At 39.7% G+C, this 16,951-nt stretch overlaps 1 protein-coding gene across 7 annotated transcripts in view; it reads left to right on the forward strand.

Moving 5' to 3' along the window:
• LOC120527578 (H(+)/Cl(-) exchange transporter 3) overlaps positions 1 to 16,951 on the forward strand; it is a 197,754-nt gene that overhangs the window by 127,294 nt on the left and 53,509 nt on the right. For 6 of the 7 annotated variants that reach the window (XM_039751150.1, XM_039751149.1, XM_039751152.1 and 3 more), the window contains one exon: positions 3,215 to 3,372. In XM_039751150.1, the coding sequence (XP_039607084.1) occupies positions 3,215 to 3,372 (158 nt within the window). Of the gene's footprint in view, positions 1 to 3,214; positions 3,373 to 16,951 lie in introns of those variants that run through there. The other variant, XM_039751155.1, reaches the window with a different exon arrangement.

A 16,951-nucleotide genomic window follows, 5' to 3' on the forward strand; every position in this document is an offset into this window, starting at 1 on the left:
CATGGAAACCACTCGGTAAGTGACAGTTCTTTGATCGATGGTGATCACCTCGATAGACATGTTAATGAGTGTACGGTTGGAATGATAAAGGAAATGGGTACCTGAACAATGTAAAGTAAGTCTAAAATATCTATACAATAACTATAATCGTAATAAATGAACAATAAAACAGTGGAGAAGCTGTGGATTAAATAAAAAGGCTGTAGTTATCAGCAGGGAGACGTGAATCCCGTGGTGAAGCAAGCAAGGAAGGGAATGTAGAGACCGGAGCGACGGATGGCCTTATATAGGCAGGCACTCAATTACGTGGGAGGCGTGACGATGAGGGTCGCAACTCCGCCTAACACGGCGACCGAGCTGCAGGCTATGGCCGTATATATGTATGTAAGTAGGTTCCAGTTATGACCGTTACACGTAGAATGAAACCTGCCTAACTTTTGTAAGTAAGCTGTAAGGAAATAGCCTGCCAAATTTCAGCCTTCTACCTACACGGAAAGTTGGAGAATTAATGATGAGTGAGTCAGTCAGTCAGTGAGGGCTTTGCCTTTTATTGGTATATATATATACATACATGTGTACATATATACACACACACATATACTATAGGATGCTAAACAGGCAAATACATTGATTTCCTGAATATATAAAGTCAGCGTCAGAATATATAAAGTCAGCACTGGAATTTATAAAGTCATTCCTGATTATATAAAGTCAAAATCGGAGTATATAAACTCATTCCTGAATATATAAAGTCAAAATCTATTGATTGAAACGACTCTGAACTGAACTAAGTTAACATAAACGTATTCTGAAAAATAAATAAAAAAAACACTGTTCGGTTAATGTTTTGAAAATGATGCATGTGCCCTGCCCAGGATTGGTTCCTGCCTTGCACCCAGTGTTGGCTGGGATTAGCTCCAGCAGACCCCCGTGACCCTGTGGTCGGATTCAACGGGTTGGGAAATGGACGGATATTCCGATGCTGACTTTATATATTTAAGTTTTGACTTTATATATTCCAGAGCTTACATTATATATTCCGAAAAATTCCAACGCCATCTTTATATACTCAGGTTTTGACTTTATATATTTGGGAATGACTTTATATATTCAAGTATTGACTTTATTTATTCCGACAGTGACTTTATATAATCAAGTTTTGACTTTATGTATTCGGGAATGACTTTATATAGTTAAATTTAGTCATCATTGCATACCTTTTTCTTTACCATAGAAATTTAAAGACTAAATTCAACTTCCATTCCTACCAAAGATATTTCTGGGGACTAAATGGAACCTACTTATATCCAAATTCGAGCTATTGAGCCGTCGCCTGCCTGCCTGAATAAGTCACCCTCGCTTCGCTCTTACTTTTTACCGTTCATTTAATCATGGCTAGTGGTGGAAAATTTATAAAATGGAAGGAGGATTACACTGAGTATGGCTTTACCAAAACAATTATTGATGGCGAATCGATTATTCATAAAGATTCAATTGGTGATCTGTTTTTCTGTGTTAACCTCATATTTTTTCATACTTCTTCTCAAACCAAGGGGGTGCGAGGATAAAATTAATTGGGAAGCGCTAATCAGTGTACCAGGAAATCATTTATTGACGGAAGTTCCCCTTTGCTTGGAATTGAAAGTGTGATTAAATGCATGATTTTTTAACGCGTTATGGAGCACATGCATCGAAGCTTCTCAGCTGTGCTTGTCCTAAGAAAAGGAAACATTTTAAAAATAACGTAACACGATTGTCAATGTAACCTTTTGTAAGTAGTACCTGGAGGATTCAGTGTGGAGAAACTCTAGAGACAGCGTGTGTATTAACTTGTGGATTTTTCTGTGAGTATTTGTTAGCAGCGTCACAAAGTCACTTCTGTAAGACTGCTAGCGGAGCTCAGCTCAGAGCGAAATGAGGTGAATGGGAGGGGAGATGATGACGTGACTCCCCCACCCGCCTTAACTGTCAATACCCCACAAACACAGTCTCTCGGAATTTGCATAAGCACAGCACTTCAGCTGCAATTTTAACTTAGTTACAAAGTGATCAAAACTCTCGTTTATATCCTGTGTCTTCTCATTAAACTTGTATCCCGCATTACCCGTGGGCATGACAAATGCCAGCGGCAGCGTGTCTTTGAACTTAATTTAAACTTTAGGTTTACACTGTGCTTTGTTTCCGAAGTAGCAGCACTCATGAATATGGTTGTATATGTCACATGCTCGCTTCTTATTGTTTCGCTGCCTTCTCAATTGTATAATGCATGTTTTTTTCAGTGCTTTTTGGAGCTCTTCCTGGTTTTTTACGCACTGCGTTGACAGTCAGTTCACGTGATTACGGGGAGGCGTGATGATGTCACACGTAAATTCCGCCCCACGGCTTTCGAGCTCAACTCCATTACAGTAAATTGAGAAAAATAGCTTCCAGTTATGACCATTACACGTAGAATTTCGAAATGAAACTTGCCCAGATTTTGTAAGGAAGCTGTAAGGAATGAGCCTGCCAAATTTCAGCCTTCTACCTACACGGGAAGTTGGAGAATTAGTGATGAGTCAGTCAGTGAGTCAGTCAGTGAGGGCTTTGCCTTTTATTAGTATAGATAAGTATCATTTTCAAGAAATATAATTTTTGGGTGGAGCATTCCTTTTATATATTTGGTAATGCAATGATATACAGACACTAGCATGGTAAATGTATTCTGATGATAGCCGTCCTGTTCAAACTTAGTCCAAGTCTTTATATGCTTTTTATAACATTTTACTTAGTGTAATTTTTACTTAATAAAATAGATGTAGTAAATTCAAATGTTTTTTGTGAACAGTCTTAGACTAAGAAAAAGGAAATGTTGTACAGTAGTTACTAGTTAAACTGCATAAATATTTTCATGTTAATGCCCAAACAGGAATATAACCTTCTGAAAACTGTTTTGCAAGTGAGGAGCTAAATGTTTTTCTGTTTTAACTGTTACGTAAATGGAGAATAACTTATAGGTTTTTAGGACACTAAGTTGTGTTGTTTCCGCTGATAATTATTATGTGAGAAGTAAGGTAGCAAATTGAAGTGATATAAGTGTTTTGAATGTTGAAAGAAGCTGCTGAAAACTAAGCAGCTATATTATATAGTTTTATTTTCTGTTGCAGTTGGCATTCATGGTTTTCTTTGGCATTTTTAAAAAGTATTGCCCTGTCTTTTTTTTTTTGTTTTCTTTTAGGTACAAATTATACCATGACAAACGGAGGAAATATAAACAGCACAACTCATTTACTGGACTTTCTAGATGAACCCATTCCAGGAGTTGGGACATATGATGACTTCCATACCATTGACTGGGTCAGGGAAAAATGCAAAGACAGAGAGAGACATAGAAAGGTATTTGCTTTGATGTGGGAAATAATCTCATATATTCCTAACCAGAAAAGATAATTACTGCCATTTCAATTCCCATCAAACAATAATATAATAAGAAATAATGCCTTAGTATTTAGTCAGTTTCCCTTGGGGACAAATAAAGTTTATCTGTCTATCATTACACGCATCTGAATCTGTTCCTCGGAGAGTTGCAGTTGACCTGCTTGGGCTGGCTACTTTGAACAGTTATTCAAAGCTGATCCTCCGGCTCGGACGTTGAATATCTCTGGGTCCATGGTTCTTGAAGCTGATCCTCCAATTAGCTGTGAACCACCCAGTCTCACTGAGATTGCACAGGTGGTGAACCAGCTGAGGGGGGGAAAAGGCTGCAGGGATCTGTGGTATCTGGGGTGAACTTCTCCAGGCTGGTGGTAAGGCTGTCCTCCTAGCATAGAAAGCAGTCTTTGCTTCCATTTGGGAGACTGGCATCATCCCAACTGACTGGAAAACGGGACTTGTCGTCCCTATCTGGAAAGGGAAGGATGATCGCCTGGATTGTAGCAACGACAGGGGGATAACACTGCTCTCAGTGCCAGGTAAGGTCCTTGCTAGGGTCATCCTCAATAGGATCCGTGATCACTTGCTCACGTACTAGTGACCAGAACAGTCTGGTTTTACGCCTAAGAAGTCTACCATCGACCGCATCCTGGCACTGAGGGTTCTCATGGAGTGCAAACACGAGTATATCGGCAGAGTTTCTCTGCAGCCTTTCTCGATTTTCGCAACGCGTTCGACTCAGTTGATCGAGCTTCCCTGTGGGACATCCTGAGGGTTCGCGGGATCCCTTCGAAGTTGCTTGATATCATGTACTGTGAGTGCTGTGCAGAGTGGAGGCAGGACCTCTGAGTTTTTCCCAGTTGATTCTGGGGTTTGTCAAGGGTGTGTTTTTGCTCCTACTCAGTTCAATGCTTGTATGGATTGGGTGTTGGGCAAGGTCGTGGGGTCCAGTGGCTGTGGGGCACCTGTTGGTGATGAAAGATTCACGGATCTTGACTTTGCTGACAATGCTGTGATCTTCGCGGAGTCAATGGAGGCTCTGATCGGGGCACTCGAGAGACTGAGTGAGGAGTCTGAGTGTCTGGGCTTGCGAATGACCCAGATAAAAGCCAAGATCCAGGCCTTTAATGACTTCTTGGGCACAGCCATCAGCAGTGTCTCTGTTTACGGAGAGAGTGTTGACCTTGTTGAGAGGTTTACTTACCTTGGCAGTGACATTCATGTCTCTGGTGACTCTTCCTGGGTAGTCAGTAGACGGATTGGGAGAGCATGGGGGGGGGGTCATGAGTTCGCTGGAAAGGGTTGTGTGGCCCTCCTGATATCTATGCAAAAGGACGAAGGTCTAAGTCTTTAGAGTCCTGGTGCTTCATGTCTTGCTATATGGTTGCAAGACATGGGCGCTATCCAGTGACCTGAGACCAGGGTGCCCAAACTTTTTCCTATGAAGGGCCAAAAATCAAACTTGACTGAGGTGCCGTGGGCCAAAAGTAAATTTTGCATCATATATCAAACTGCATTACATTAAAGTTGCTATGGTTTCCCCTTATTTATTTCATAATATTTAAAATAAATATAAAACAACTTTAATCTGATTAACTAATGCAATTTTATTTGTAAAGTTTTGCATTTTAATGAACTTATTACAATAAAAATAAACAATCTGCAAGTGTTCAATGTACAATACAGTTCCATGCCAGACACACTAGTCAAGCTGTAAGCAATAATAAAACCATTCGGTTGCAATGTCCGTGACCTAATGAGAGATATGAAACTGGTCCTTATTTTTCAGAAGTTTTTCAAGATTGGGCTGTAGCTGACTTACAGACAAAGACAAGATATTTTGTAGATGAGTCAGTTAGTTTGCTTCTGAGTTTACTCTTGTTCAAGTTCATCAAACTGAAAGTCTGCTCGCAGTGGTAGGTACTGCCAAACAGAGACAGCATCACTTGTGCCTGCTTGCACATCTTTGGGTACCTGTTTGCTGGGACACATTTGTAGAAGTCTGTCAAAGGAAGAGATGTGAACTTGTGTTTCAGTTCTGAATCACACTGAAGATCAATTAGTTCCATCTGAAGATCATCTCTGACTGCATCCACACTGATGGTGAAGGGTTAAGCAAACAACTCAAAGTCAGCAGTGTTGTGTCTGAAGTCCTCAAAGCGACTGTCAAACTCCTGGATAAGGTTGCTGAGAACAGCATCATATTCATGGAGCTTCTCTTTCACCATGCCTACCTCTCCAAGACAGGGAAAATGGGCTACATTTCCTGCATGTGGGGTTAGAAACAGAAAGAACAGTGTGAGATTGGAAGTGAAACGAACAAAGCAAGCATGTAAAACAGAGGAAGAAAAAAATGGAATAAATAACTGAAAAAGGAGGAAATTATTATTTCATGACAATTTAAGAAACAAGCTAATTTTAAGCAAATTTTATCAGCTTGAAGTACAACAAAAACACAAATGCTGACATGACTGGTTATAAATGCAAACTCCACATATAATTCTAAATATAATTACTAATAATATAATTATAATTCCACATAAAATTTCCTGAATATTATAACTGTAAATGTTACGGTTACCTGCTGAGAGATGTCTTTTGAAAAGCAGTAGTTTTTGTTTGAAGGCTCTGACGTGATCAAAAAGCTGGGTGATAATCTGGTAATTTCCCTGGAGCTGAACATTCAAAACATTGAGCATCTCTGTTACATCCACAAGGAAAGCCAGGTCAGAGAGCCATTTCTTATCAGTGGGCACTTGAATATTACCATCCTTGCTTTCCTGAAAAACTCTGATCTCATTACGCAGATCAAAAAATCTCTGGAGAACTTTTCCTCTGCTGAGCCATCTGACCTCCTGGTGGTACAACACATCACCATATTGCGCATCCATCTCTTCCATCAGTGCCTTGAACTGTCGTTGAGAAAGCGCCTTGGAGTGTATATTGTTAACAATTTTGACGACGTCACGCATCACATCCACATGCCCGACAGATTTAGCACATAGTTGTTCTTGATGTAAAATGCAGTGGTACTTAAACAACTTTTCCTCCACATTCACTGACTTTCTGAGACACTAATGTAGCAAGGCCAGATTTCCTCCCTACTATTGCCGGCGCTCCGTCAGTTGTAATGCCAGCCATCTTCTCCCACTTCATTTTTTTCCAACACTCTCTCAACAGCAAAAAAGAGATCTTGTCCTAGTACCAGAAAGAGTATCAATGCCAGCCAGCTCTTGTGTCACTTCAAAAGTTTCATTTACTCCACACAAAAATACCAACAGCTGTGCGGAATCGGATATGTCGGTGCTCTTGTCACAGGCTATTGAATAGGCAGAGAACGCACTTGCCTTTGTCTTGATTTGCTCGCCGATGTCTTGAGCCATGTCCTCTATGCGTCGGGTGACAGTATTTCTTGACAGGTTAATTTGTGAGAACATTCGTACCTGAGAAGGAAAACTGCTTCTGCAGCCACTGTAAGACATTCCTTGACGAACTCTCCAGTAGCGAAGGCTCTTCCACTTTTAGCAATTAGAGCGGAAATCTGATAACTGGCCCGTGTGGCGCTTTCTTGTGCTGTTAAAGGACGTAGCAGCGCACTCTGTTCGAATCGATGTTTAGCAAGCAGCTCGTTAGTCTTCTGTTTTCGCACCTCGCCGCTGTACTTTGAGAAAGCTGCAGAATGTATTGTTTCATGACGACGGATGTTGTACTCTTTTAAAACAGCAACCGGCTGTTTGCAAACTAGACATACTGCCTTTGATTTGACTTCAGTGAATAAAAACTCGTCATGCCAAACTTTTTTAAAATTTCTCTTGTCTGTGTGCCACCACCTTGATTTCTCCATTACTGCGTTTGTTAATTTGTTGACGTTAATTGACGTGGAGTGTCGCAAATAGAATTAATTTACATTTAATTTAAACATTTTATATCAGTTTACTCTTTTGTAGTTCAACAATAAAACAAACAAAAATGTTATGTCAAACTACAAATGACGATCTGTGTCAAAGGCATCACCCTCCACACCCCCCTCTCTTCTCGGATGGTGTGGCGGGCCAAATCAAACATTACCATGGGCCAACTTTGGCCCGCGGGCCCTAGTTTAGGCATCTTTGCCTGAGACAAAGACTGGACTTCTTTGGTACTGTATCTGTCTGGTAAATCCTTGGGTACCGTTAGTTTGACTTTGAGTCGAATGAGCGGTTGCTCATGGATTCCCAAATGAGGCACATTACCTGTATTGTGAGGGAGCGTCAGTTACGGCACTACGGCCAAGTGGCGCGTTTCCCCGAGGGTGATCTGGCTCGTAAGATCCTCATTGTTGGGGACCCGAGTGGCTGGACCAGGCCAAGGGGTCGCTTACATAACATCTGGCTTCGGCAGATAGAGGGTCATTTCCGAAGGGTGGGACTGGACCGTATGTCTGCCTGGGGGGTTGCAAATCGGGATCCTGAGTTGTTTTGCCATGTAGTGGGTGCGGCACGCACTGTACCAGTGCACGCTCCCCAACTTGACTTGTCTATCAGTCGATATGTCGGGGTTATTTCTGTTTTTCTTTTTTTTATTTTATTAAACTTGCATACTCTAAAAGCAGGAGCTATAGGTTAAGAATACTTATGTAATCTCTTGTTTTCCAAATATTTTTAAAAGAAACATTTATATATTAAACACACAAGTGTAATTTAAAACCAACTTCATTGCCTTTACACAAGATATTTTATTTCCAGTGCCCATTTTATGTTTGACACTTGTCTTCTTAAACATACTTTGAAGCTGGGCAAAGCTTAACAAATATCCTGTATTTCTCAAACATCAGTTAATGGAAGAAATTAGAGTTTCATTACAAAATTGTTTTGAGTAAAAATATTTTTTAGAATCAGTACTAAGGATTTTCCAATTATGCATTTATTTTCTGAAGGTAATTGTTGTTATAAGGTTATAGGAAGCCAAAATCTATCTTCACAAAACTGAGCACTAAACATCACCCAACACCAATTGGGACTGAAGTTCTGACATCATAATCTCACACTTACTCAGGCAATTTAGAAACCACAACTAACCTAGCATACAAATGAAAACCATTGAATCCAGAACGCTGCAACATTGTGAAACATAATTATCAGGGGCAATGGAGACTTGGCCCTCACAGTCTTTTGTATATAATGTTGTTATCGAAAGTCTGTTTCCATGGTTATTACTTATGACCACCAAACCTTTTAAACATTAAAGTGAGTATTCAGTCTGCCTTGTAGCCTGTTTTAATATGGAGTTGTTATCACATCTTTCCTTTAACCAGCACAACTGTTATGATTCAATCCAGAAAAAAAAAACGGATAAAGGTAGCCAAGTCCACTGACTGTTTAATGATCAGGGATGATCAATTGTATCTGCTGAAGGAATTCTCAAGTGTCTTTCTGACTGTTGTCTTGATCCTCCTGCAAACCAACAGCAGCATTACTATATTGCATCATTACAGAGTATTGATGGTTACATCCTAATTTTTTAATTGTTGATGGGGACTTCAACAAAACATATCTGATGAAATTTACCTTAAATATCAGTAGCTCTTGTTACACCTTGTGACGATGCGGTTTCAGCTCCATGCTCCCTTTCAGCTTTTGGGAGCCCTTTTAACCCAATACCATCGGTAATGTCACAGATGAACTTAGCAGTGAGGCAACAACATAGCAAGGGGATGGTGTAAAAAGTGTCAAGTGCTTTCATTTAAAAACAATCAACAAAACAAAGTGTTCAAATAAAAGAGTGCAGTGTCCAAAGTCATTAAATAAATAATCCATAAAATTGAAACATAGAGGTAAAAATCAATAAATAGATAAAAGTCTTCTTAAAGCAACGAGGTTAAAACACAATGCAGAAAAACAGTTTCCTTTAAAAACACAAGCCCGGTGTCCTCTTTTACCAGGCTGCTCTCCTGTTTCTCCCGCCAGGGCCACGCAACAGCAGAGTCGCCATACCTGCAGCTGGCCTTGTCTCCAGAACTGGTCTGAAAGCCTCCCGATCACTGGCTTCGTTCGCACACTCATCCCAGATCGAGACTTGGTTTCCTTGATGACCAGGACACTCACATCAAAGACCTCAACCTCCAAGCCTCCCGACTCCCGCTGCCTTCATGGCCTTACGCGGCCAGTCGCCCTTCTCCAGTCACTCCAGCTACCTGATCGCTTAGCTGGAGCGACCGCTTCCTTATACCCCACCTAGTGTTGGCCTATATTCCAACATGCACACTAAAAGAATTTTTAGGAGACATTTTGAAAAAGATTTTTCTGCCCTCAGCAATGCGGTTATTTATTTAAATCATTTTAAAATTTATTGAGCAGATTGTATAGGGCAATATGTGTCAGTGTTTATATTGTTCTATTTTTTCATATAAGATTACAGTTTGATTAATAACTTAGAAGCAAATGCCAGTGAAGACTAATAGTTTTTCCATGCAAGCATGTTATGTGCTGATATCTTCACATATTGGTAGTGGTGCACAAATTGGTCTTTAAATTGTTAGAAAATGTATAAATTACACAGCCTCTCCACTGAGAATGTGAACATACTGTAACATACCATTCCTAAAAAGTCTGCATTACTTCTTGGATGTTGAGTCTGTCATCATTCTACTTTAATTGATCGATAGATTTTTGCTTTACACAAGATGCTATCAAAAGATACTTACTTCTACCCATGACATTTCTGCAGGTATTAATGCTCAGCAAGAACAGAATACACTATTTTATGTGAGCTGTTCTGTTTTTTCTTTAAGTTATGCAATTGTAATGCACCTGACCAAATAAAGTGGTTATTTCATAATTTTACAACTCCTTAAATATATGAAGTATTTTTAAATGAACAACTTTATTATATTTGTGTTTTTTTAATCTTTTATTGAATTTATTAAAAGCATGTAATGTTCCATACAATCAAGTCAAACTTAACAAAACTAAATTCAATTTAACCTCCATGAAAAAGAGAGGAAGGCCAATAACCAGAGTAGTAAAGAGAAGTCCTTTTCCACAATATAAATGTTTATTCTAAAATGTCATTGATTAGATTCTCCCAGATTTTAAAAAAGTTTTGAACAGATTGTCTAAGTGAGAATTTGATTTTTTCCAATTTCAAATAGTCTATAACATCAGTTACGTACTGACTAACAGTGGTGGGTTAGGCTTCTTCCAGTTGAGCAAGGTAAATCTACATGCTAATCGTGAAGTAAAGGCAATTACAGTTTGTTTCTCCTTGTCCACTTTAAGCCCATCTGGGAGTACACCAAACTCCGCTATTAATGGAGTGATTGTGTCCGATAGGCATTTAAAAAGTTTTGTCCACAGTGATGTTCGTCTGGAACATGCTCAAAATGTGACCTATTGAGTCTGGAGCTTGATTGCAATGTTTGCACTTTAGATCTTACCCAGGAAATACTTTGGACAATTTAAAACAAGATGATAAATGTGCTCGTTAAAAGATTTTAAATGGAATAATTGGATGCATTGCATACAGTATATAGAGTTAGAGTGAATTCTGTGCATGGCTGCCTTCCACTCCTTTTCTGAAATGTTGAGAGAGAGAGATCCTTTTCCCACTGCACTCTGTGATCTTTGAAAGAAAGGGACTTTAAAATGGTTTTATATATTATAGACTGATCAGTATCTCTTCTGGAATAGAAATAGGTGGGAGGTGAGAAAAATTGGGTAGATTGTATTTAGCAAAGTTGCTGATTTGGAGATGGTGGAGAAATTGTTGATGGGAAGCTAAATTTGGAGTGTAATTGTTTGTGGGATACAAAGACGTTATTTATATATAAATCCCTAAATGATTTAATCCCATATGTTTTCCAAACATTAAAAACTGTACATTTGAGAGGGTTCAAAATGGTGGTTATCATGTTAGAGGTTCCACAGATAAAACATTATCTTACTTGAAGTGTTTCCTACATTGGCTGTATATTCTGAGTGAATGAAGGACAATTGGATTCTTATATTTGATTGGTATTGTTGCTCATCATGTGGACCGTTGTTTCCATCTAAGTCATTTTTTTTCTTTTTTCTTAAATTATTTCTTAATTTCAAAACTTGTTTTGGAGAGAATATTAGATTTTATGTGTTGCTGTTTTACTGAAATTGATCTTTTCCTGTTTCTGGACAGACAGGTTTCAAAATCTCTTTTTTACTTGTAGTAAAGATCAATATGCTACAGTGCACCACATTTACAGAATTGACCACATCAGTTGTTTTATTCATATGAATGCTTTAATAAGAATTACGTCATTAAGTCTAAGCAAAAAATTATTGGGTATCAAAAAATTATAAAAGTGATCCTAGATTTTATACTATTAGCAGCATTTCATTCTAAAAAAAGTTTTAGAAAACAACAGAGAGCTGATAAGAGAATATCTGAACTCTGTTACCTTTGACACAAATGTCTTTGTTAAAATTCAGCAATTTTAGTTTCAGTTTTAGTGACAGTGTGCAATGTGTAACTGTCCCATTCAGTAATAAATGGATCATTACCATGTGTATAATTTTTTATCATCAGATTTGCTTGGTCAACAGAGTATGACTGAAAACCAGCATTTGCTAACTTAAAAATATTATTCATATATTGTCTTGATCTTGATGGCTGCAAGTGTCCTAACATTATTTTAATACTGGGATGGCTAAATTTTCAGTGTTAAAAAAAAAAAAAAAAAGAAAAATTCACATATATAAAACTAGCCACGCTACCTGTTGAAGGCAGGTAATAGAATAATAAAAAAATATGTATCTCTTACTCTACGTGTACTTTCAGCATCTTTACTCAGTATTTGCGTGTGTCCGAACCTCTCTTGATTAACGCTGTCTCTCAAGTACTTTCCCATAAAACCATAAATACTTTTCTAGACACATTTCTGGCCTCATGTCTGGTTTTATACATGTACATGCACTTCCCTTATTTAAAGAAGTCTCCCACTCAGTGTGCCTCCTATGCTTCCTCCTCATGTGTCTCACCCCTGCATTTCATTTGATCATGTCACCAAAGTCAAACTGATCAATCATATTGCTCTAAGGAACTGAACACTCACAAGCCTTAGTATTTTATTATTTAGTAGACTAGCTATCCCCCACGGCTCTGCACACATTGTAGTGAAACCGGACAAACTTTTAAAATCAATTTTAAAAAAAAATGTAATTCTGGCCAAGCAGAATGTAGGTTCACTCCAACTTCAAACATTGGCAATGTATCTGATCGTGTTCAGCTCAGACGGGACACTGTCCCCTGCATGGGGTTCTGCACGTGGCCGTGATAGAGCTACCCTCTAAAACACACGTAGCTCTGATCTCTTTTTCAAAATCATCAAACATTACTCCTTAACAATCTGTAGATGATAATGTCTTTTGAACAAACAGGTATCACTAGCTAAGCGGAGGCAAGGTATGCTCCAACCCGTGCGTGGCAAGAGGTAGAACGACTCCATCGGAAACTGGCACGTGAGTGAGGAGGGCCCCACAGCCTCTCTCTCAGATTCATGCAAATAAATCATTACCGCAAGTGAACTATGATACCTAGCGCGATGAGAAAAGCTGCACAATCAAACTGAATGTTCACGCAAATTATAGAAAAGAAACAGGTCTAAATCTGTTAAGTAGTTCTCTCACGAAAAGCGGACATACATACAGACAGAGAGACAGACGTTGGATTTTATACAAACAGGGTGAGCCAAAGTGAAGTACAGTAGAGTCTCGCTTATCCGACATAAACGGGCTGGCCGAACGATAAACGAAAATGTTGGATAATGGCAGGTGTTAAGAAAAAGCCTATTAAACGTCAAACTATGTTATAACTTTACACATTACGAACCTAATAATTATGTTTTACAACAAAAAAACAATAAATTAACTGAAAAAATTACAATTACAGAATTGTCTGATGTTAAATACAGTATGTACTGTACTTAAAAAGTTAAGTCCTGTGATGATTTAAAGACATTTTTGATCGTAGTCTGCTTTCCTGACGAGTGCCGTTTTCTTCGCTGTGAAGTCTTGCCATGTTTGCATCATTATGCAGCATCATTATGTCGATTCCTGTAGCTTCTTCTTGTTGCTCAATGTAATTAATTGCAGTTTCTAGCCTTAACTCCGTCACTAATATAGTCAACATCCGTACGAGCGTATACTGTTTACTACAGCATTGTGACTGTGTGTGTGTGTTTGTGCTGTGATGTGCGAGTCCCCGTCTTGCACCCGAAAACTCGAAGCTGAGTCTCGGTACTTTTAGCAACACCAGCTTTATTAAGCTTGAAACAGCAACAGCGCGGTTATTTATTGTAGCGGGATCTGCCATTCTCCTATACACAGACACAGCAGTCAGGCATGGTCGGGGGGAAAGTAATATTGAGCCCAGCGCATTTATAATGTCCCTTGTTCCTTGTATCACCCATCAACGACAGGCACTTATAGCATGTCCGCAATCTTTTCGGATTGGCTTTTACATCGAACTGCTACAGCGCTGGGAGACTGCGATTGCTTTAGGACTCTCTTCCGCATGTCGTCCCGTTGGGTGGAATCCCACAAGAGTTTAGAAACTCACTCACACCAGCCATGATTCTTTTCAAAGGTAAAGTGCAGGTGAATTTGCTTTATGTATTTTTACTTTATCCATCCATCCATTTTCCAACCCGCTGAATCTGAACACAGGGTCACGGGGGTTTGCTGAAGCCAATCCCAGCCAACACAGGTCACAAGGCAGGAACCAATCCCGGGTAGGGTGCCAACCCACCGCAGGACACACACAAACACACCCACACACCAAGCACACACTAGGACCAATTTAGAATTGCCAATCCACCTAACCTGCATGTCTTTGGACTGTGGGAGGAAACCAGAGCGCCCGGAGGAAACCCACGCAGACACGGGGAGAACATGCAAACGAACCCGGGTCTCCTAACTGCGAGGCAGCAGCGCTACCACTGTGCCACCATGCCACCCGATTTTTACTTTATATTTTGTATTAATCATTTTTATATGAATAGTCTTGGGTTGTGGAACGAATCATCTGAGTTTCCATTATTTCTTATGGGGAAATTGACATTGATATACTGTACGAGTGCTTTGGACTGCGAGCACATTTCCAGAACAAATTATGCTCGCAAACCGAGGTTCCACTGTGATTAGCTGCGGCAGAGTCGGGAGCAACAAAAAATAGACTACGCTCACACTCGCAACTTGCCGTTCTTGTTGGCGTTTGATGCGTATTTTTTTTTTTGGTTTTTTTTTTTGGTGGGACATCAGATAATACGGAATGTTGGATAAGCGAAGGTAGGATAAGCGAGACTCTACTGTACCACAATTCTTAAGGTCATTGCGCAAGGTAGAGGCAGCCCAGGTGGTTGAGATGGGGGGTCCTTTGATAGGCAATCCCTTGTAGTTTTCATTTGGCAACATTCCTTGGTCTGGTGCACACCATGCTTTCGCTGTCGAAGCATTCTTCATAAACAACAAATCCCTCATTACTACGCAGCACACCTTCCAAACGCACTTCAGTATTCGGTGACGTTCCAAATCGGAAAAATAATTCTGTAGGTGGATGAATTTAGACAGACAGGTACAACACTGAACAGAAAATCTCCAGGCCGTCCTCAGACTGTACGAATGCCTGAAAACATCCAAGCAGTAAGGGCATCAATTTTGCAGACTCCTAGACATTTAGCGTGCAAACATGCTTCTGCCTTAGGCATTTCCAACATGTCTGAGTAGGATTTTGCATGAGGACCTTATTTTCCATCCATAAAAAATTATGGTAGTGCAGACATTCACTGAGAGAGACTGGGAGAGCCGTAGAGAGTTGCACACGAACATTCTGCAAACCGTTCGTTGAGATGCCATTGTCATGTGCAGTGACGAGGCACATTTCCATTTGAATGGTTGCATAAATAAGCAAAACTTCATCTATTGGGCTGAAACCATCCCTCTCAAACTTCATCAGAGACCTTTGGTGCACCTTTGCAGAATTTGGCATTTTGTGCCCTTACTTTTTTGAGGAGGGGGGAGCAACAGTCACCGTCACTTCAGAATGGCGCATTGAAACGCTACAGAACATTTTGCAGCCCCAACTGGAAGAAGTGGATGTGGTGGATGCCTGGTTTCAACAGGGTGGAGCAGCAGCTCCTACAACACAGAGATCAGTGCAAGTTTTGCAGGAGATGTTTCTGGGGAAGCTGATCTCCCTGCGTGGCGAAGTTGGGTGGTTTTCATGTTCGCTTGATCTCGCTGTGTCCAATTTCTTCTTGTGGGGCTATCTCAAGTCAAAGTTGTATACACATACTGACCAAAACCTTGAAGCCCTCAAGGATGCTTTTGGCCATAAAGTTACCACTATTCCCCTTGAAATGGCCGAACAAGTCATGTGTGTCTTGAGGAATCTTCTCAAAGAGTGTATCGCTAATGATGGCCACCACCTTGAAGACATAATTTTTAAAACACTTGTGAATATGTGAATATATATATATATATATATATATATATATATATATATATATATATATACACATACATATACAGTGGAACCTCGGTATACGTCCTTAATCCGTTCCAGACCCTTTGACTTATACCAAACAGGACGTAATGGGAAAATGATTAATCCGTTCCCATGAAAAAAAAAATCCTATTGCTATTGGCATATTATACATTGATGGGGTTGTATAAAATAATTTAAACACTGCTTAATACTAAAATACATAAATACAAAAGCAATTAGATGATATAAATGAAAATTTTACCTCACTTTACTTTTTAATAACATCTTTGTTTTTCACAATCGTAGATACCGTCGTTCTCAGCAAAAGGTATGCAACAGCCATGTCCCGGATACGCATGCCACCTTAGTACTTTTCAACAATTAATTCAAATTTACATGAAAAAAACACAAAATCACGTTGTGATGATGCAGGTTTGCTGTATGCTCCCATCTGCTGCCGGGGAGCCCTTGAATCCTACACTGTCGGTAATGTGCCTCGCTGCTAACCTCATCGGTAACAACAAAGCAAGGGGATGGTGGAAAAGTGCAAAGTGCTTTTATTAAAACAATTAACAAAACAAGGTGTTCAAATTAAAGTGCAGTCTCCAAAGTTCCAATAAATAATCCATAAAATCAGAAGTGAAACGTGGAGGTTAAAAACAAAAGAAAAAAGTCTTCTTAAAAACAACGAAGTTAAAAGCAAGAAGCATTCTTTAAAAAAAAAAGAAGAAGCCCGGTGCCTGCTTCCCAAATGGGGAGTCGCCCTACTTGCAGCTGACCTTCACTCTGCCTGCTTCAGCCACTTTATCCATGCGCGCTCTCGCTCGCTTTCTCTCTCTCTCTCGCATCCGTTCTTTCTTTTTACTCCCCTTCAAGCCAACTCGTGCTTCTGTTTATCAAGATAAGCAGCACTCTCTCTCACTCACTCAACCTCCTGTCTTTTTTTTCTTTTTACTCCCCTTCTAGCTGACTCGCGCTTCTGTTTATCAAGATAAGCAGCCCCAGAAACAATCATGAATGCGGACGGTCCCTCACAAGTGCACTTTGG

This window comes from Polypterus senegalus, chromosome 4 (genome assembly GCF_016835505.1).
Source record: "Polypterus senegalus isolate Bchr_013 chromosome 4, ASM1683550v1, whole genome shotgun sequence".
NCBI lineage: Eukaryota > Metazoa > Chordata > Cladistia > Polypteriformes > Polypteridae > Polypterus > Polypterus senegalus.